The 23,250-nt window shown below is 40.4% G+C and overlaps 1 protein-coding gene across 2 annotated transcripts in view; it reads left to right on the top strand.

Annotated features, from left to right (window-relative positions):
* The window catches only part of KCNH8 (potassium voltage-gated channel subfamily H member 8), a 388,105-nt gene that overhangs the window by 234,759 nt on the left and 130,096 nt on the right, over positions 1-23,250 (top strand). For both annotated transcript variants that reach the window (XM_073333523.1, XM_073333524.1), the window contains exons 6-7: positions 8,309-8,466; positions 19,956-20,163. In XM_073333523.1, the coding sequence (XP_073189624.1) occupies positions 8,309-8,466; positions 19,956-20,163 (366 nt within the window). The remainder of the gene's footprint in view (positions 1-8,308; positions 8,467-19,955; positions 20,164-23,250) is intronic.

Below are 23,250 nucleotides of genomic sequence, written 5' to 3'. Positions count from 1 at the left end.
GCTAGACTGTTCTTTCACTGATTCCAATCTTACATCAGTGTAAGCTCCACTGGAATTCTCCTAATTTTCAGTGATGTGAGTGGAGGCCCAGGATATTTCACAAGAGTCAGTTTCTCCTCGACATAACACAAGCTGCGATGCTGCTCTCAAAAATTCTGTTTTCAAGTGACACTCTTTGGAGTGATGTAATTGTGACTGATGCCTAGAATGGACCATGCTAAGAATACCACACTCTGGGCAGACTGCAAGAAACAAGGCAGGCACACACCCCCAAAACAGGTGTTTTATTCTATAATTAGATTTACCAAACCAGTAACAAAAGAGATTGGGTGGGAGGGGTAGCTCAGTGGTTTGAGCATTGGCCTGCTAAACCCAGGGTTGAGAGTTCAATCCTTGAGGGGGCCATTTAGGAATCTGGGGCAAAAATTGGGGATTGGTCCTGCTTTGAGAAGGGAGTTGGACTAGATGACCTCCTGAGGTCCCTTCCAACCCTGATATTCTATGATTCTAGCTGAATTTAGATTCTGTAGCATCACACTGGTTAACAAGAAGCCAAAATCCAGTCCCCATTAAGCATTCCAGCCCTTGGTTCCCATTCAGACAAACTGGTCTTATATGATAAGTTATTGAAAACCCAATTAGCCATACATGAGGTTCTACCAATCCCAAAGGATCAGACACTTGCCCCAAGGTCGAGCTATATTTCAGATCTTATCCAAATATCATGTTGTCAGCCAATCGGTAAACTAACTAAAGATTTTATTAATAATAAAAAAAGAAAAGAAGAGAGTTATGGAATGTTTAAAAGATCATAAACATTACAAATGATTGCAATGTCCTTAGATAAAATTTGTAGCAGTGATGGATGAGTCTGCTGGCTTGCAAAAGTCTCTCGGGGAAACTTCCAAAAGCCACTTATGGCTGTATGTAAAATACAGACACTGCATGGATCTGTATCAATAGGTATAAATATCAGTGTAGATAGTGAGGCATAGCTTAGGTGAGTAGAGTAGAGTTCCCTACACACCTGAAGTCCCAGAGTATGTATACTCTCATGGCTTTCTACATGCCCAAGCAGTGAGGCAGGGTGAACATGTGTCCCGATTTTATAGGGACAGTCCTGATATTTGGGGCTTTGTTTTATATAGGCACCTATTACACCCCACTCTCTGTCCCGATTTTTCACACTTGCTATCTGGTCACCCTAAAGCAGTGCCTCCTACATCTCCACGGCTATTATTGGCAATGTAGTGTCCTGCTTTCTCCCCATTTTGTAGACTTTCCCTGCCACAGATCAAGGCTTTGGTGGCAAGGAGCTGCTGGATCTTTTCCCCGCTTTTAGAGCCTTTCACTGCTGCATGTAGCTACACACAGCCTGCCTTTCACTGTGGTGTATAGAAACAACTGCAGTGTCTGTACTCTACACACTGGCATTTTGTAGACATAGCCAAAAATTCAGGATGGTTACACTTGCAGCAATCACACCATCTTTAGATCCAGGGGACTGGTTTGCAGCTCTCTACCTCCAAGGTGCATGTTTTCATATTGCAATCTATCCAGCCCACAGATGCGTTTGTATGGTTTATAGTTGGTCAGGACCATTTTCAATATCAAGCCCTCCCCTTTGGACTTTTCACCTCTCCCAGGATCTTCACAAAGGTCATGGTGGCAGTAGGAGCCCAGCTTCACCATTCCAGAGTAGTCATCTTTCCATACCTAGATGTCTGGTTTCTCAAAGGTGGATCTTATGAAGAAATTCACTCTGCAGTATTAAAGCCCTTAAATCTATTCAATAGGATAGACTTACAACTCAATGAAAAAAAAAAAGCCCATTGTCACCCATTCAGAGAATAGATTTTATATGAGCTACCCTGATGTTCAGGGCTTGCTTACCAGAGGACAGATTTGTTACTGTAAACAAATCTAATTTCCTAAGTTCAGATGAGACCACAAACTTCAGCAATAATGTTCCTGGATCTTCTGGGCCAGCTGGAAGCCTGTGCCTTTGGGGCACTGCACTCCTATGTATATCTTGGTTGCTGGGATGGAGTCCCTCTCCACTCATGGTGCCTCCTGCTGATTGCTCTGGGGATTAGCTCAGTCTCTTAGCTGCGCCCTCCTTAGCAGTCCCTCTACTTGTCTTCTCTTTGTATGCGGCCTTCTCTACTCCCTCTTTTCAAGGAGTCTGTGCAGCTTCCTGCAGCCTCAAACACTCCTTCCCCCTTTCCAGGGAGTGACTCTTCGGCCCTAGTTGCTGCCCTCTACTCTGTGGCCAGCTACCTGACTTTCTACAGGCCCTGCCTGTTCCTGCCCAGGGGAGCCTATTCCTCCTCAATTAGCTCCCTGGCTTGCAGCCTAACTAGTAGCTTGGATCCATCTGGCCCCACTTAGTTCTTGCCAGGCCAGTGTGGGGTGCACACACCATCACCATTGCTTCCAGGTGTGATTTAGAACAGTCTACACTCCCAATAGACACAGACTAGACAAAATAGTGTCCATTCCACCAAAGATTTTTGGAATCACTCAACTGGTGGGCAAACCTAGATAAAGTGTGTTCAGGAGTTCCCTTCATGCCAACTCCCTTCGTTGTGATCACAGAAGTATCCCTGATAGGATGGCGAGTTCATTTACTAGATCACACCCTTTTCACAGAAGCTCTAAGCTGTGAATCTGGTGCTTATTCCATTAAGCCCTCAGACCTACCAGGATTTCCAAAGATGATAGCAAATAACCTAAGCAGACACTTCTGCCAGGTTTACAAAGTGGGAGTACAACAATTTGACACTGAAGAAGGTATTTCTTACTGGGATTATCCAAATGTGAACTTCTTCACCACCATCACCAACAGAAAATGCCAGCAGTTCTGTTTGAGGGTAGGTCTGGGTCCTCATTTGTTAGACACCTTCCTTATTCTTTGGTCAAGAAACCTTCTATATGCCTATCGAACTCAGTTACTTCTCAAAACCATTACCAAAATCAGACAAGACACAGTCAGAATCATCCTAATAACACCAGCCTGACTGAGACAAGTTTGGTTCCTTTATTGAGTTTGCTTCTCATCTCACCCATCACTTTGTCTGCTACTAATACACGACCTTCTGACCCAAGACTCGGGGAAGGTCCTTTATCCCAACCTTGTTGCTCTGCATCTCAAGGCTTGGTTCCTAGATGGCTGTCAGGAATAGAATGTACTGTTCAAGTGAAGTGCCAGAAGTATTACTGAATAGCAGGAAGTCACCTACTGGAAAATCATACCTACAAAAATGGAAGCGATTCCACCACCGGTACACACAGCAGGGTCTCTCCCCCATATCACATATTTTGGACTACCTCTTTGCTCTGAAGAACTCTGGACTGTCCTTCAACCCCCACAGTACAAGGATTTTCAGTACTTGCTCACACTGCTATGTCTTGATTCATTAATGGATTAACAAATCTCTTCCCACATGTCAGGGAGGACCTGCACCTTGTCTTCAGCTCCCTCATGAAACTTCTTTTAGAGCCATTAACCTAATTTAAAGACTGAGTCCCCCAATACTGTCTTTTATAGGGAAAGGTATCTCTTAGACCACATCCTTTTTTTCCACCTAACGTAATCCCAGATTTCCATAATAATCAGGAAATTTAACTCCCAGTCTTTTACCCTAACCTCACCAGTCCAGGGGGGGAGCTGCTCTTCATACCTTAGACACCAGGAAAGCTTTGGCTTTCTATCTAAAGAAAACCAAACCCTTTAGGGCTTCCCTCAGATTGTTTCCTTTGTAGACAGAATTAAAGGAGCTCAGAGGACTCTGCAAATGGGTCTCTGGCTGTGTTCTATCTTGTTATGAGATTGCTAAATTCCAAGCTCCCTTGTAGAGTTATGGCCTGTTGTACCCAGTCACAGTATAAATCAGTAGCCCTGCTGAGGAATGTTCCAATAGCAGAAATCTGTAGATAGTGGCTTTGGCTCACATTTTCTCACAGCACTATGCTCTCATTCACACCTCTAGGACAGATTCTGCCTTTGGAATTGCTATTCTTCAAACAGTCTTAGTCCAAGTTTCTAAGGGGATACTGCTTGGGAGTCACCTGAAGTGGAAATTACTCCAGAGAGGTTACTTACCTTGTATAGTAATTGGAGTTCTTTTGAGATGTTTATCCCCAAGAGTGCTCCTGTTCATTCCCTCCTTCCCCTCTGCTTTGGAGTCTTGGCTTGAGGAGACTTTGCAGTAGAGAAGGAACTGAGAACAGCGTATCCAACATTCCCCTATATACCCTTATTATGGCACATGAGGACAGCTACAGTGCATGTGTGGACTGAACAGGCACTTCTACCAAAAATCTCTGATCAAAGGTGCATGGGACACGTGCACCTGAAGTGAAGTATCCATAGGGCAGACATGTGGAAGAACTCCAGTTATTGTACAAAGTGAGCAACCTCTCCTTTTCATATTGCAGGCATAGGTTAGTCACAAATAGGCCTCTGCCACTGGACCACGACTCTTTTCCCTGGTGTAGGATGACATCTAGTTAGTATGTTGTGGCTTCCTCCTCTGTTCTCCTTCGTACTGGAACAAAGCTACTTACACTGTCTCAACCTGTTGTGCTGGTTATAGAAATAACATTATGGAACTACATTTGCAGTATTGTTGTAGCACTATTGGTCACAGGAGATATGAGAGCCTAGTTGCGAGAGGTAATACTTTTTATTGGACCAACTTTTTTGGTGGAAGGGACAAGCTTTTGAGCTTCACAGAGTTTGACCTCATGCCAAAAGAAGTTGGTCTAATAAAAGATATTACCTCACCCATCTTGTCTTTCTTGTTATAGAACTATGTCACTTGCAAAGCTGGCCAAGCTTGGAAACGATTAAACAGAAGACACAGAGACACAAATCAGAAAGAGAGAGAAAATAGGATGGGACGGAAAGACACAGTGGAGGAGGGTAGCAGGAATTGCAAACTTTACATCCTAAAGGTTGCCTAGGATACAGTCAGTCTTGGAGTTATGGTCTGATTTCTCATGGTTCCAGGTCTGATCTTTAGATTCCTTGTGAATTGTTTATGGTCTGGATGTATGAGAAAATTTCCTCAAAGTTCAAATGCTAAAATATTGTCTTCTCAATTATGAGAGAGAGCTTGTGAGTATCTCTAAAATGTCTAGAAAGAGCATGATCAATTGTCACTGTCTCATTAAAGTGTACAGTCAAGATAGTGTCTGGTAGGAATTTCTTACCATTTCAAGAAATGGTAAGTCTATTGCCATTCTAATTTGTAAACTTATAAAAACCCTAGGAGATCATCTAACTGATGCGTATTTGTCTACACAAACTCAATACATACTCTTTGTTTTGGGCTTGCTTTCGTCAACAATTCTTATATGAATTTTGTTTAGGTTAGAACAATCCCCTGCCATTTTTTTTACCCACTTTGGGTCAGCAAAGATATTAAAACTCTGTCAAATATCTTACAGTCTCTGTGGAGGGGCAGCCCCTCACCCAGTCAAGTGGGGGCTAAAGAGCTCCTCTGGACTCAGTGAGCCTCAGCCCACAGCACCTGAAGGGCTTATCAATCCTGAGAAGTGTGGGCACTTAAAAAGTTGGGATCCTGGCTTAGTCTGGGCAGTACTCCTGAGCAAACACAGCTACTGCATGGAGCTCCCTGACTCTAGGCAATGAACTTCCTACTGGGGGAAGCAGCTTGAGAGCACCAGCTGCCTGAGCCCTCTGGAGAAACAGAGGGACTCGCTTTTTTTTTTTTAACTCTTCTTTTTGGAGCCCTGGGACTCAGCCTTGGTTGTCTGGAGATACAAGAGATAAGGAGCCCAGACCTTCCTCGCAAGGACTACTGGCCTTTTATCCTGTATGAGACCATGGAGGCCCAGACTTTTTTGTAGGCTGTGGAAGTGTTTTACCTTTTTCTTTTGGACTACTTTGACCCAACTCCAGTCCCCTCTCCCTAAGAGGTACAGCCAGAGAGCTGTACCCCAAGTCTGGAACCCAGACGACAGTCATGATGCCATCCAGAGAAGAACGTTCAGGGCAAGAGTGTCTTCTACACACATCCCGCACAGGTGACGCCAGAGAGGTACAACCTATATCAGTCCCCCTTAAATTACAGATTTTAATATAATGGTTAGTAGCTGTTTGGCTCAAATATTTCCCTGCTACCTATTGGTTATATTTTGATGTATTTAAATAGAAACCTCTAACACCACATAAATGTTTAATTATTTTGCCTCTGCACAGATTTCTAATTATATTTTGATGTATTTAAAGAAGAAACATTTAAGCTAATATAAATGTTTAATTGTTTCCCCTTTGGCACTCACGTTAGTGAAAAGCAGATCTACCTACTAATTCCTCAGCAGTCAGATATAATCGTTCTTGATTTTCTAATTGCAGAGCTTTCAAATAAATCAAAGCATGGGGGAAAAACTTTTAACTGTCCAGTTTTGCTTTTCTGTTGTCCATGTTATATGAAAGCCCACAGATAAATACATGTTGGGGTAAAGCTCACCTGGTACTCTTTTATAGCTTTGCGGGTAATGCTGCTTTATGCATTGAGCATTGGAAATCTACACTTCAACTTTGATATCTGAGAAGAGCTTGTTTCTGTCTGTTTGCTCAAGCATGCCGGACATTGCATACATCTGTGATGGACTGAATTAAAAAGGCAGAGATAAACAGTTTATCAAGAATTAGGAATTACAAACACCTGATGCTCCATGTGCATGCTGTGGAGGAAAAGTGTTTAATTCCTGAAAGCTCCCTATAAAACAAGAGAGCCAACTACAGAACAATCCTCCAAATGGGAGCTAAGAAAAATAAAAGTTAAAATATTGGGGGAAGAGGGAGTATGAGGTGTGGGAGTGTGTGTGGGGGAGAGTACTGAGTATGTAAGTATGAACCATAAAATTCGAGACATACTTACAGCCTACCTTGTAACTTTTTCATATCATTTATTTGGTTGGTGCAATTTTGTTTCACAACTACCCTACCCAATACACAAGCTACATGTACATAGGGAAAGGAAATATTGATATTTCAGAGCAAAACTGCCTGATAATTCAAGATACTAACCACTGGTATTTTGGTGGGGTTTTTTTTGACTTGACAATAAAAGTGAGCATACCTGTGTAATTTAGTCTGTTCATAGTGGACTGACATATGGACATTGTCTATGGAACCTAAACATCCAAGAAAACCCACTGAGGTCTAGCATACCAGGCCACAGAGATAAGCCACCCTATATCCCTTTGTCTTCACAGGGAGAAAGCCAGCCCTGCCACTGTCCCTTTCTACCTGGGGCCACACACTTCTCTTTTATGGGAGGCTTCTCAGAATTCTTAAAGAACCATGCACATTTCTGGTGCTGTAAAAATAAAATAATAATAATAGTCTAAATCTGTGGCAGTGCTCCTTTGAGATCAGTAGAAGTTATACCAGTAGCTCTCGTTGGCATCAGTAGAAGCTATGTGCATAGCTTAAGGGCAAGATATGGCCTTTGTCTTTTGGGAAGTGAAAATAATTGAGACTGAACTGTCAAGATCTGAACTTTTATTTGAAATGGAACGTGTTTTAGCATGCCATGTCAAAAGAATCTGTGTTGACTAACATGCAGCCTTAAACAATGAAAAGGAAACACACAAAGTGCGCAAGCCATCAAATAATTCATATTTCTTCTGATATCTCTCCAGTGTACCCCACCAGTCAGTTCTTTTCAGATGGCTCAGCACTTTCTATTTTAAACAAGTGTTTACTGTTGAAGAGGATATTTCTTTTGGAATCCTGTGTTGAGCAGTTATAGCAGAAAGTTGTAATAAATTAGTTCTTTTTTAATTAAAAAGAATTGTTTTTCCCCTGTAATTAATAAAAGAATATTTTAAAGTAATTGAATTACATGCATTGTGGCTTCATTTTTCTCAGTGACAGCCTTGTTGTAATAGCTGTGCCTATGTGATTTATTAAAGAAAAATGTTAGGTTTGGTTTCAGAGGCTTTTAAAAAAAATTTATTCAATAAAAGCTCCCTTTGAAATCGATGCAAATAATTCCCTAGGGCCCATTCCTTTATACACTGACACATGAGTAACTTTACACCTGTGACTGGTTCAATGAGACTAGGCAGGTGTGTAAAGTACATAAGTGTTTGTAGGAACAGACCCTTAGTAAGAATTAAAGGAAAACTGAGTAAGGACTTCAAAATATGACCCTATGTCTTTCTTTCCAAGCATTTGGAAAATAGACTTACTGTCCTTTTGACACTGCAGTTCATTTGAAGCAGGAAGTACCTATGTCTAATTCTGTTTCTTCTCTTTGTCAAGCAGATATTATATTAAATTTCCGAACAACCTATGTCAGCAAGTCTGGCCAAGTTATATTTGAAGCAAGATCTATTTGTATCCACTATGTGACTACCTGGTTCATCATTGATTTAATTGCTGCACTTCCCTTTGATCTCCTTTATGCTTTTAATGTCACTGTGGTGAGTACTACACTTGCATTCTATTAACAGTGTTTCTCTCAAGGGCTCATTTTTGCAAATCAGCTTTTTTTTTTGGTGGGGAGGGAGAACTGTTCTGTGAACAAAAAGCAAATAAATTACAATCTCTTTGTTCTTGTATTCTCATAAACAAACTAGGGAAATGTGGTTTAGATTAAATTAATATAAGGAGGGTGCACAACTACTTGAAAGAACTGGTTGAAAGAGTAGTCATCAACAGTTGGCTGTCAAACTTAGTGTGTGTATTTAGTAGGGTCCCTCAAGGGTCAGTCCTGGGTCTGGTACTGTTCAATACTTTCATTAATGACTTGGATAATGGAGTGGAGAGTGTGCTTATAAAATTTGCAGACGTCATCAAGCTGAGAGGGGTTGCAAGCACTTTGGCAGACAGGATTAGAATTCAAAGTAACCTTAACAAATTAGAGAATTGATCTGAAATTGACAAGATGAAATTCAGTAAAGACGTGTAAAATACTTAGAGGTCTGCACGTGTTTTCAAATCCAATTCTTTTTCTTGGAGAGCTTAACTTGTGTGCTAAAAGTGTTGTAAAATTCATTCCACATGGTCAACATGAATACAAACTCTAGTTCTTGCATCTTGTTTGCAACGTTTTCTGCCTCTCAAATAGTTTCTCCCTTTTGTGATTGGTCTTCAGCTATACTTTCTAATGCATCCACAATCTTTGAGTAAGACTCCAGAATTTCACTTGTTGCCACTGCATGTGCCTCCCAGCACAGTATCAGAGATTTCAACACATGATCATTGCCCAAATATGTTTTAAGAACTGCCCATCAGTGTGTTGAGGCAGAGAAAAATGTATAAAGTAACTGGACTGTTGAGAAAAAACTTACTGCCACCGGACAACAATCAACAGCTCTGCGGCCAACAAGACTGAGAGAGTGTGCAGCACATGGCATGAATATGGCATATTTGTTCTGTTCTAAAAGCTTCTTCTGCAGTCCTTGATAACGCCCTGACATGTTGGCAGCGTTGTCGTAAGACTGACCCCTGCACTTTGAGAAATCTATTTTGCAAACTTGGCACAGATAATGCAGTACTTGATTTGCCATTTCTTCACTAGTGTGGCTTTTCAAATTGAGGAGTGTTATAAATCGTTCAACTGGTTTTCCATCTGTGGGAGACACATATCTTAGTACAGTACTCAATTGATCAATATGTGAAAGATCAGATGTAGAATTGACAGATAAACTGAAGTACCCAGCAGTACTTATTTCATCCACAACAGCTGAACAAACTTTGTCACTCATTAGACCAATGAGTTGAGGAATAGCTCAGTGGTTTGAGCATTGGCCTGCTAAACCCAAGGTTGTGAGTTCAATCCTTAAGGGGGCCATTTAGGGATCTGGGGCAAAAATTGAGGATTGGTCCTGCTTTGAGCAGGGGGTTAGATAAGATGATCTCTTGAGGTCCCTTCCAACCCTGATTTCTGTGAGTTCATCACATATCGTCTTGGATAAGCATAATGGGTTACCTTTGCCAGCATTCCCATATTTTGAGATATGGCCTGCTAAAAATGGGTCAAACTGAACCACAACACAGGACAGGATCTGATTTCCTTGCATTATTTCAATCTACGTTAGTAAAATGCCCCCCTGGTTTAGGTGGGGATAAGTAATAAAAAAAGAACAGAAAAACGGGGGAAGAGTGTATAGTAGAGTGTAAGGAAGTCTAACAAAGTTCTGATTTTTCCTATGGTGACTACTCCAATGCTTTTTAAAAAAAATATCAAACATCAATTTTTAAAAAAAAAACCCTCATTTTTTTTGGTGCCCTCTGCTTTGCTGGTACCCTAAGCATGTGCTTAGTCTGCCTATTGGGTAATCCAGCCCTGCACAACTACAAAATGGGGACTAACTAGTAGTGCTGAAAACGGTCTGGGTTTATAGACCATAAATTGAATGAGAGTCAACAATCTGATGCAGCTGCAAAAAAGGCTAATATTCTGGGAGTATTAACAGTAGTGTCATCTGTAAGACACAGGAGGTAATTGTTCCACTATACTCAGCACTGGTGAGGCCTCAGCTGGACTACTGTGTCTAGTTCTGGGGCCACGCTTAGGAAAGATGGGGACAAACTGGAGAGGAAAGCAACAATGATAAAAGGTTTAGAAAACCTGACCTATGAGAAAAGGAAAAAAACTGCACGTTTAGTCTTGAGAGAAAAAAAGACCTGAAAACTGTCTTCAAATATCAAGGGATATTAAAAGAGGACAGAGATCAATTGTTCTCCATGGCCACTGAATGTAGAACAAGAAGTAATGGACTGAATTTGCAGCAAGGAAGATTTAGGTTAAATATTAGGAATAACTTTCTGGAATGGGCTTCCAGGGGTGGTTGTGGAATCCACATAACTGGAGGATTTTAAGAACAGGTTGGACAAACACCTCTCAGGATGGTCTATGTTCACTCGGTCCTGCCTCAGCACAGGAGGTGGACTTGATGACCTCTTGAGATCCTTCCCAGTTTTACATTTCTATGATTTCTATTCTTTGAAATTTGTTTTCTCTTTCAGCACTGTGAAATGTTTTGGCCTAAGGTACTAAAGGGAGAAATCAAATACAGTTGTTGAAACGTATTTAACAGCTCAGCCATAGGCATCAAATTGACAAGAAGCCTGTCAGTGGTGCAGTGGCCCTATTGAATTCAGTGGGACTTGTGGGGGAGCAAGGTGCTACTAAAGCAGAGTAAAGAGATCAGAATTTGACCCATAAGAAATTACTAAGCAGAGCGAAAGTGTCCTCTGACAATATAACTGTGAGTTGGACTCTTACCCAAGTGACAAAATGTCAGCTAGATGAAGAAGAATTTTGAACAGTATTAAAGATAGAATGTCAAGACAAAATAAATTGAGCTTGTGCCTTTTTTGCTTCTTTGTAATGTATAAAGAGAGTGTAAAAATGGTCTTTTCTGAGATTTTTTTTTCCTGTTCATTTTTAAATGAGAAATCTCTGTAGCCTTATCAACTTTAGCAAAATTAACCAGAGCTGGCAACTGGGATCAGCAATGGATACGTCTGAACTGGGTGCTGAAAATGCCTTACTTATCAATGTAGCCAAGGGCAAACTGGGTTCATCATCATTTCAGGAGTCCACATGGAAGTTAATGCTCTTCAGATCATCAATTTCTGCTCAGTACCTCTTCCCCCATTTCTTTGAGAAGGTGTGTTCTGTACAGATGGAGAGGCCCAGGGAGGAGAAGAGAGCTTGACAGGATCAGGGAGAGGGCCATATCCTCGGGAGAGGGCCTGGTTTCCATAGAATTTGCCTACACTTCTTGTGGCAGAATTAGACTCTTTCCTTCGTATGTGGTTATAAACTTATGCTTTGAATGGAGCATTCAGCAGAAACTCAATATCTAACTTCGGAAAGATTTTAGCAGAGATTTTCCATTCCTGTGGGTTTTTCACATAAGAGAGCTGGGTGTTTAATGCTTAGTATTTTGTAGTTCTTAGGATTTTGTCCTCCCAGGAATGGGCACACACATCTCTTGTTAGTATTGAGAATTACACATGTAGGTTGAGGGTAGAATAGACCCCCTAGGTTAGAGAGCAAAACTAGCCAAACTCTTGAAATTAATTTAATTTAATTAATGCATATATTTGCATGAACAAAAATTAAAATATAATTATATAATATATTAATTCACATATTAATTCATCAACAAAATTATAATGCACTGAGCATCCTGAGCTACCAGTCCAGTTTAGCTCAGTGCATTGTAATTGTGCCAACCAACATGAATGTCAGTGAATTTTATTTCCAGTCAGAAATTTACATTGCAACTTCTTTATGAATGAGCCATTCCAAAGCCTTTTCTTCAAGGATTATTTTAAAAATAGACTATTTTAGTTTGTACCATAATCTGAATAAAATGTTTCCTTTAAAACTAGTACTGTTGGAATCGGGTCGGGGACAGGGGGAATCTTTATCATAATGAATTCTGTAGGGGAGAACCATTTTCCAACAATTACTTTTTCTGTTAAAGAAGACACAGCAATACAAATGCTATAATAATTTGATTAGTTCAGATCAGTCCTTCCTATCATACCTTTTATCATTGTTCGCTGTGGACAATATTGTAGTAACTAATTACTTAGTAGGCCCCTGAAATAGTGATTCTCCATAAGATACATAGTGAGCCGTAGCTCTGAGCCCTGAGTAAGGGACAGTGTATAGCTGTGTTGCCCCAGGAAGTAATTGTGACTCTGGTCACCCTAGGTATCCCCAGCAGGGGAGTTATGGGAGGTTTCACTCCCTCTGTACCACCTCAGCTGAGCAAAGGGAGCATACCATGGCAGAGGATTGGCCAGCCTTATCTTCTCATTTAAGTCAGTCCATTCACAGCCATAATCATATTTGTGGCTGTTCTCTGAATTCTCTCTATTATGCAGTGGCCTTTCTTGTTTTCAGAGGCCTAGGACTTTTTAATCTTGTGCACTCACTGTCTCCCCAAATACCTACATGTTTTTATCCAAGAGCATAAATGCTGCACTGCTTTGCACTTCGTATTGTTATTTACCTCTCTGCAAAATTGGTGTTAAGTGCTACCAAACCAAAAATCTCAATATTACACCAGTAGTAGTTTTCTACACTCATTTTGCACATGATTTGTTCTAATGTAAATGACTATCTCTGGTGTAAGGCGAACAGCTAACAGAGTTTCTATGGGAGTTTGGCCTGAAAGGAGAGTGGTGGTTTTGTGTTCAGTGCTGGAGGTGCAGTCTTGGTTGGGTTTTTGTTTTGTTTTGTTTTGGGTTTTTTTGGTTTTTTTTTTTTTTTTTTGGAATAGGGTCTAGGAAAAGAATACAATGATGGCTACTGAGGCAGTAAAAAGTGAACAGAGTGAACTAAAAAGTGAACAGTGGAGATACAGAAAATGATTGGATGCAGAAGCTCTATTATGTATGTTATCCTTGAGTGGGTATCTGATGGAAGCTACTTATTGATGAAATATCACCTGATAGAGCTTATGAGAAAAGACCCAAAATAGTTAGTGGTGGTGATATCTAGTTGAGTAAAAGATTTGTTGCACTGGGGAATGAGGAGGGGGAAAAGGCAGAAGATGGGATATCGAGGAAGAAAAGAAGGGAAGCAAGTCCCTGAAGAAGAGAGGAAGAGATGATAGAGACAGCCAAGGACTTCAGTCTAAATGAGCCTGATGTATGGGGGCTGCAAGTTTGGAGAGAACATAAAACAAATTCATACCAGCACCTGAAAGAGACAGGTCTTTGTGATCAGAGACTCCATACTCTGAATTGACTGGCCTGTCCCCAGACCAGATCCACAGAACAGAAGAGTGTGCTGTCTGCCAGGAGCTGGGATTCAAGATATGTGCATGAGGCTGAAGAGGATCCTGATGGGAGTGAGGAAAAAAATCCATCAATTGTGCTGCATGTTAGGATAAATCACACTGCTAGATTCTCACTGGAATGGACCAAGGATGACTACACTTGGTTTGGAAAGACACACAAAGAAGTGGAAGCTCAGGTGATTTTCAGTGGAATACTTACGGTCCCTAGAAAAAGAGGGCAAAAGTGAGTAAGATAATGAAGATCAATAGATGGCTCAAGGCTTGGGGCTATATGAGGAATGTTTGGGGATTATTGACCATTGAGAGACATTTATGGAGAGAGGATTTTTCTCAACTGATGGACTTCACTTAGATGCCTGGGGTATTGAGTCCAGAAGGTTAAGACTGCCATGACTGATAAGAAGGGCTTTAAAGTAGGAGATAAGGGGAGAAGGTTGGGAGAGACTCATGAAATCTCCACTCCTGGCTTTCAATGCATAGGAGCAGGAAAATCAGTTAAATTAAGATATAGTAAGAGATAATGGAATACCACAAAGTAAGAATATGGACAGAAAGGAGAAAGAAAATACAAATATTGATTAGAGTAATAGTCAGGTAGGTATTACATTTACTGAAAGGACTATATTTAATCCAGCTAGAAAACTGAGATGCTTATACTTGAGTGCAGTGAGTCGGGAAAATAAAATAGAAGAATTGGAACTACTGGTGCAGTAGATCAAACCAGATATTCTAAAGCAGTGGTGGGCAACTGTGGGCAAAATGTGGAGGACCCTGGGAATTTTTTAAAATCAACTATACAAAAACTATCTGAAATTTGCATCCAAAGCAAGGGGGGAAAACCTATAGGGAAAGGCTCCACCCCCAGATGGATGAATAACCACCTTAAAAATGTTCTTAGGTGTAAGCAGAGAGTCTGTGTGAAATGGAAAGAGGGATTGAGCACAAAGAAAGCACAATTATGGAGCTTAGAAAATGTAGGAACAAAGTGAGATTTGCTAAAAATCAAGATAAATTAGTTCTTGATAAGAAAATTAAAATAGAGATTTTTTTTAGCTATAGAAATAAAAAGAGAATAAGGAAGGATAAGGTTTGGCCATTAAGCAGTGTGCATGGGAAGGAGATTGATGATACTGTAGGTATGTCCCAAAACCTAAATGAATACTTTACCTTTCAGTAAGGATGATCATATGTCATATGTGCATGAAGGCAGTACTTCTAATGGAAATGAGCATCTAGAAGTGGAAATTACCACATCTGAGGTGTAAGAAAAGCATAAGAAGCTCAATGTGCTCAAACTGGAGGGAATGGATAATTTCAGATAAGAATACTGAAAAAACTGTCACGTGAGATTGCTAGTCTGATAGCAAGGATTTTTAATAGATCTATCTCTATGGGTGTACTACCATATGAGTACTTTCATTTAAGAAAAGCAAAAAGTGATCTGGGCATTATAGACATATTAGTCATTACAGACGTCAGTAGTATGCCGGGCTTTAGAGCAAATTGTGAAGGAAAGAATAATTAAATTCATGGAGGCAAATAGTAAAGGGGATGTAATGTAATGAGTTTACCGATGGTAGATCATACCAGGCTAACCTGATTTCCTTCTTTGAGAAAATAACTGATCTTTTTAGATAAAGGAAGTGCAGTAGATCTAATATATTTGGACTTCAGTAAAGCATTGTACCACATGGGAAATTCTTACTTAAATTAGGGAAGATGTGGATCAGTACAAGAATTGTAAGGTGGCTAAGGAACTGGTTAAGAGGGAGGAGGCAGCAGGTTGTGCTGAAATGTATTATTGGACTTCAGGGAGGTTACTAGCAGAGTTCAAGGATTGGTCTTGAGACCAACCTTGTTCAATATTTTTACTAATGACTAGCACAAAAAGTAGGAGTATGCTCATGAAATTTGCCGGTGATACAAAAGTGGGAGCCATCACCGATATAGAGGAGGATGGAAATATTATACAGTAATGTGTGGGTGACCTTGAAGCCTAGAATGACAGAAATGGGTTGAAATTCAATAATATGAAGTGCAAGGCTATGCAGTTAGGGTCTAATAAGAATTTCTGCTTCAAGTTGGGGGCTTACCAGTTGGCAGCCAGAGAGGGAGAGAGATACCTGAGTGTGTGGGCCAGCCACAGGATGACTGAGTCACCAGTGTGATGTGTATGTGAAAAAGGCAAATACTGTATGATCTGAGGATGTAGCCCATGAGGCATTTCCAGTTGAGATAGAGAAATATTACTGCTATTGTGCAAGACCTCATTTGGAATACTGTGTACAGTTCTGGTCACCTATGTTCAAGAAAGATGATCTTAAACTGGCGCAGATGCAGGTACTAGGATGATCAGAGGAATGGACGGCCTGTCTTAGGACAGGAGACTGGAAGAGCCTAGCTTGCTTAGTCTGTGAAAATGAAGGCTGAGAGGGGATATGATTGCTCTCTACAAATACATTAGGGGGATAAATACCAGAAATGGTGGAGAGCTGTTAAGCTAAAGGACAATGCTGGCACAAATGGGTATAAACTGGCCATGAACAAATTCAGACTGGAAATTAGAAGAAGGTTTCTAACCATCAGAGGGGTTAGGTTCTGAAACAGACTCCCAATAGGAGTTGTGGGGGGAAACAACGTAATTCGTTTTAGAAAGAGCTAGACAAATTTGATTGTGGTTGTCTGAGGGGGTTACTCATGATGGTAGGGAGCAGGGCTCAGCAGCCCTGAGGCTCATTTCTAGTTTGTCCAATGTTCCTAAAAGCTCATGCTTCCGTGTTTCGGCCAGCCACCTGCAGCAGTCAGGAAGAGATCTTCTCCATTGCCAACCCAGTGTATTGTGGGCTGTATTTCTTTTTATAAACCTCCTTCTTCTGAAGCATCAGGGATTGCCACAGTTGAAGACAGGCCATTAGGTGGGATGGGTTGGGACTGTGAAGGCACCCAGCATTCTCTCTGAGGTGCTTGGGTGGCTGGCTTTTGCTCACATGCTCAGGGTCTAACTGATTTTGCTTTATCTGGGGTTGGGAAAGTCTTTTCCACCTGGTCAGATTGGGTAGTGACCACCTTCATCTTCCTCTGCAGCATGTGGGTGTGGGACAGTTGCCAGGACTATTTGGGTATATCTCGCTTAATCATTTCCTTGCCATCATGGGGGGCACTGGTGCAGCTCGGTCCCACCTATTCTCTTCCTGTGGCACATAAGTCTGGTCTTCTGTGGGCTGTAATACTTTGGTTTCATTTCAGATGTTGGGTTTAGTATGCAGGTTCTGTTGGTGGCCTGTGATATACAGGAGGCCAGACTAGATGATCTGGTGTCCCTTCTGGCCTTAAATTCTGTCTCTAAGGCAACAGAGAATCAAGCCCAAAGAGTCAAGAGAATCCTTTCCAACTTCGTATGAAATTTAGCAATTTCATTTCTGATTCCTAACCGCCTCAGTAGTTCAAGGCACTGAAGGCTGCTATTATTTCAGCTTATATTGCCTTTTGCTAAACTCTCATCTTTATGTCATTTCCACAGGAAAGGTTAACCCAGCTAGTCTAAATTGATTAACTGAATGTAGAAATTCAGCTAGCGTTGTATTTATGGACAAAGCAAATCTACACTGGCACAAGTATGAGTGCTGATTCTTCACTTTGTCTTTCTAAATTTATTATAGAGAAAATAAAGCTGCCTGCTTTCATCTGAGATCTTTCAATGACAGATTGAACACAATAGAAGAAAAAACTGGGAATAACTAATGAGAAAATTCAGTGTAATTATCTAAGATTTATTATGCTAATGTGCAAATTTATTTTCACATAATTTCAAGATGTGGGGCTTTTTAGCCCAAGTAGAAAAATGAAATATTTTTCTAGACCTCATAAAAAGAAATGTTGCATTGTTTCAACTATTGTTTAATATCCAGTAGTGTTCTCCCTTTTTTACCAAAACAAATTGGTCAAAGTTCAGAATATAGTCACAATTTACCTATGAATGAACATGGAAATCAGCATTTTTTTTTAGCAACATGACTTATGCCTGGGGATTTTTTTTAATCTTAACAGTACTTTTGCCATGCGGTAGTTATGGCTATATCTGAATTTAAGCATTTATATCTCAGCTATATCTGAATTTAAGCATTTATATGTCATTATTTGCTTGTATTATGGTAGTGCCTACAGGCCCAAATTAGAGGTGAGGATTCTATTGTGCTAGGCACTGTACATACATATAACAAAAAAGATTGCCCCAAAGATTTTTACAGCTGTCAGCCACAGTCCTACAGACTTACTCACATGGTTAACTTTACAAATATGAGTAATCCCCCTGACTCCTTAGCACATGACAAGAGATGGCTAAAACAAGCAAATGCAAGGAAGGGAGGAGGACATGGGGACAGTGAAAGGTTTGTTTGGTATAATAAACAGCACTCTCCGCATGCAGACAGACTGCCTAGCCGTTGTCAGTTATTATTGATTGCAGTGCCGTGTCCTTAAGGAAGGATTTTAAAGGAGAATACTGTAGCGGTTTTGTGGATTTTTTCCTCAATTGTATTGGGGGCAGCATGGGAGAAAGCACAAAGGTTCTTGAGAAATAATTAAAATAATGGGCAATGAAGGCACTGGTGAAAAGTTCAGGGGATAATGAGGCCTGCAGTATAAATCGATATCAAGGATTAGTTGTTAATGTTTTATAGTGGTGTCACATCAGTCTATTGGGCCATATTCTGTTGTCAGTAACACCAGGTAAATTTAAATAGCTTCATTGATGTCAATGGATTTGCACAGGTGTAACTGGGAACAGAATAAAACCCATGGCTGGTTTGGGGTTTCATTCGTCATTCCGAACTCAGCTCAGGTTGTGAACTTTATCAGCCAAACTAGGCCTAGTTTTGAGTGAACAGAGCCATTTTATTTAAACTTTTAGAATGTTAACTTTTGATAATGGAAGCAAAAAGCCTTCAATTCATACTGGGATTAATATAAGAAAACAATGGTCAAAAATGAAAAGATTTGCTCATGTTTTTTATAGCACCCATTGCTGTAATATCCACATGTTCTGGAAGTACTAGAGGGAAATATGCAGTTTGATTTGTGTTTTTCAGCCAACACAAGACAGACAGAGAATGAGTCTTTAAAAATGTATAGATTCCTATGACTATATGAAATGAATGTAAATAGTGATGACAAATGACAGTAAAATGTAAGCAGGAGACCTGGAATAGCCTCTGGGTTTGGCAGGAGATTTAAAAGTTTGAGTCAAATTTTCACAATTTCTGGAAGCTGTTTGGTTTCTGCATCCATTGAAAAATACAAAATCAGATTAATGCACATTGCATTCTCTGTAGCAAGAAGCTGTATCATGTGGAAATACTACAAGGACCTTCTCTGAGGCATAATCCCTTATGGAGCTCTCCTTTGCAATGGAGCAATAACTCCTCCCTTCACTGCTCTCTCCCCCTACAAAATAGTGTGCTTGAATGACATATCAGAACCTGTAATGTTCTATCTGGTCTCTGTCCTGCAAAATATCTGTAGCGTGCTCTTGCTTCCAATGCACAAACTACATGCCATGTTTTTTATCTAATATCCACCTTGGGAGAAACCGCTCACCCCCTTTTTTCCCAGGCTTTAGTTACTGAATCATTTTTATCCCACATGTAACGCTATTGACTTTGGCCCAGTGTGGTTTATTTAATCATACTGTTTGGCCCTTTGTTAGCAGTAATCAAAAACTATTACAAAAATGGGGCAGTTTGTTTCTTCATGTTGGAGCCACGTGAAATTTGGTCAGTTTGGCTCATTTTGTTTTTTGGTTGAGGGGTGTGCCTAAATGCAATACTTAAGTGAAACCCGAGGCCTCGGGCTGCACACAAAGCAAGGCCAAAGATCAAAACTGTCTGTGTTTTGAAATCAGTTTGGCTGCAGTCAAATATATATATACATACTCAGTTTTTTAAAAATGTACTGGCTTTGCCTCTGTTTGAACTTGTGAGTCTAAATCTTAGCTTAATGCAGGCACTGAGTAACTAAGTTGTGTGTGCGTCTGGCAAGGAAATTTTATAGAACTTGAGAGGGGAGAGGACTTTTTCTTTCTTCCACTAAACCAGGACTTTGTTTAGTATATTTCAACAGTGCTGAAAATTCTATTTCCGTAGGTGTCCCTTGTCCACCTCCTAAAGACTGTCCGATTGCTGCGTCTTTTACGTCTTCTTCAGAAGCTGGATCGTTATTCCCAGCACAGCACAATTGTCCTCACACTTCTTATGTCTATGTTTGCATTGCTTGCTCACTGGATGGCATGCATTTGGTATGTCATTGGAAAAAAGGAGATGGAAGAGAATAATCCCGTTACTTGGGATGTAGGTAAGAGTCTGTTTTTTACCATACATAAATCACCCAGTGTTTCCTTTCTTGTTGTTAAAGTTTATAATACTGTACCATATTGCTCTGTGGGATATAAAAGCTAAAACTACACAGTATATTTTATTAACCAGGGCATATTTAATACATGTAAATATTTAAAATGAACTGCCTGATGATTAAGGGATGGGTAATCCCACTGAAATTTGACCCAAATGTCCATTCCTCAACCCCACATTTGTGTACCTACAAGGTGAACATGATTTATATATTAAACAAGGTTTTGCATATTTGATTCTAAGAGGCTAAGTTCTTTTGAGTTTACCTAATTGTAAATTTCTATCTACCTACCTTCAACACAAGAAAAGACTGTCATTCCTTTAACTGTCTCCTTTTCTTTTTAAAACATAGTCTATACTTTAATATGTTTTCCATGTATGATGTTTTAAATAATCAATTTTGTTTAGTTTTTCTAGTAATGTTGATTTAAGCATTTATTATTTTTCTCGAAGTGCATTAAACCAGTGGCAAGGGTTTGTTGCCCAAATCATATATGTCTGCTGATGGTATTTAAAACATTCAGTAAAAGATCAACAGTTTACGGACAATAACATTTTATAGGTACTGGTCCATCTTCATCCCTATAATAACCAGATTGAAATCAGTGAGTCACCAGGGATGATTTGGCCCAGTTTCTGTCATTTAAAGCTGTTATCTTTCCTGAGCTGAAAATGTGAACTCTACTAGCACACAAGAAGGTACAGGAGAGTGTGTGAAGAACTGATCATTTCATCACTAGGATTGGGGAAATGCTTTCTGCCTAAATTTGAACCCACTTGAGGTCAAGCATTTGCAAGTTTGGTGCATATTTCATTGTTTTTGAGTTCCTGTTTCACTTGGAATTGAGAAGAGATCCAATTTTTCAAAAAGGATTAAACTGGAGCACAGAGTAAGAGGAGTGAAAAACAAAGATTTTGAAAAATTAGCAGAGAGGAAGAGTCAATAGAAAAATTCTGATGAAAAGATAAATACCATATACAGGCTTTCCTTTAGTCAGATTTTTTGTCAAAAAAATTGGAGAATGAGGAGGTGAGCAAAGATTTTCAATTATAGATGTGGTGGCAAACTACTTTAGTGAATCTCGCAAACCAAAACAATAGCTCATGAGGTTTGCAAATCATGGAAAGTCAGGAGACACAATTGCTTCACAATGTAATGGGTAGAACCTGAACTGGCTTCTTTTCTAAAATCCTCCAGTGAACGGCCTTGTTTGTTTGGGAAGGTTGTGGAAGGGGGAAAACATGTTAATGGGGAAGGTCTGTACTTTTCAGGTTAAACCTAAGGGCCAGTTTCTTCAACTAAAAGAAAAGGAGTACTTGTGGCACCTTAGAGATGCATCTGATGAAGTGAGCTGCTCACGAAAGCTTATGCTCAAATAAATTTGTTAGTCTCTAAGGTGCCACAAGTACTCCTTTTCTTTTTGCGAATACAGACTAACACGGCTGCTACTCTGAAACGTTTCTTCAGCTAGTTATCTTGTGTTTCTTCTGAGTGATGTTTAAGACTTCTGGAGCTTTCAAAGTTGTATTGGATGGGAACTCCTCCCTCCCTCCCTCCCCCCAATTATATTTAGTTATAAGGGTTTGCATCTATAAACTGGGAGATGAATTGACTGTTATATGTGAACAGGAAGGGGTTTGGTAGTGATTGGGTATTACTGCAACTACATCACTTTTTCTTTAAAAGCAGTAACTATCACCCTGCAGCTTTCAGAGTCATTCTAACTTCACTCTGAATGAAGAACAAAGAAGAATTTCTTCTGTCTTTTTCTTTGCTGGCCAACCATGAGTCACCCCTTTTCTTCACTTTCTTTTTTTTTTCTTCCTAGTTGTCTTTTCCTTTGACCTTACATAAAACCTTTTGTTCTTGTCTAGGTGAATAGAAAGAGGTCAAGGACAATGGTAAAATTTGTTGGGTCTTGTAAACTCTGTTGATTTTCTTTGTTCTGTAAAATACAAAAGGGCTGAATAGAAACATGCGAGTATTTTAGGTGTGTTTTTGTTGTTTTTAAGAAAGGCCTGTTGCCTACTCAACACTGTAATCATACCTGATAGAGGAATATAGGACTCATTCCCTTTCAGATGCCTGCTCAGGAAAATGTTTGGTGAGGGAAGTATACAAACAGCAGGGACTAAGTGTACAGAGAAGTTGGCTCTAGCTAAAACATCAGGTCCTTTTCTTGCCTCCTTGAATCCCCTCCCCCCCAACACACACCCTTCTTTAAAAGTTGCTGCAAGAGGAATGACTGATGGGAAAACTAGTGGGAAGGTTAAAAGTGCCTGACCTGGAACTAACCGAGGAAGTCGGAGGGAGAAAGTCAGGGAGAGGAACACCTAGTCAACGCATCTCTCCAGCTTACCGTGAGGCTACCAAAATCCTGTCTGATTCTCTGTCATGCATGTCTATTGTTCATGTTTTCTTCCTCTTTGTCATGAATTTGTTTGTACAAAATAGCTCCTGGGGCTGGCTGATGAGCTCCTCACAAAGTGCAGTGCAGAAACCTCACAAAGCTGTAGCAGAAGAGGGGGAGATACAAAGAAAGCCCAGTGTTTGAATTGGTCACACGTTCACGAGCAGAAACAAAATAAGGAAAAAAGTTGTGCTCAACAGGCATATTAAACAGCCTTCAAAGGACATTGTCAGTGGGTTTAGGCTCTGAAAGTTAGTTTATTCAAACACACTTAGCACTGTCTCAGTTACCAGGCAAACTGGCCCTCTGATTCCCATTGAGTGCACACACCCCCTACAGTCTCAGGCCATGGGCCATCACATCATATCAATTATGTGATTCTCAGACTCTGACTGGGCCCCAGGTGGCAGTGCCCAGGTACTAACCATGATTGCCTCAGCAGGCCTGACGAAAGGTATATCTACACTTAGGGCGGCATGTGCGCACGCTGCACAGCCAACTCGCGCTGTGATAAATAGACTGTGAGGCACAATGTAGGTGAGTAGAGTGCCCTATACTCCTGTACCCCCAGGGTATATACTCCGTACGGCTCTCTACACACCCAAGCAGTCCCTCCCATG

Source organism: Lepidochelys kempii, chromosome 2 (assembly GCF_965140265.1).
Source record: "Lepidochelys kempii isolate rLepKem1 chromosome 2, rLepKem1.hap2, whole genome shotgun sequence".
NCBI lineage: Eukaryota > Metazoa > Chordata > Testudines > Cheloniidae > Lepidochelys > Lepidochelys kempii.
This window is presented reverse-complemented; position numbering and strand designations above follow the sequence as displayed.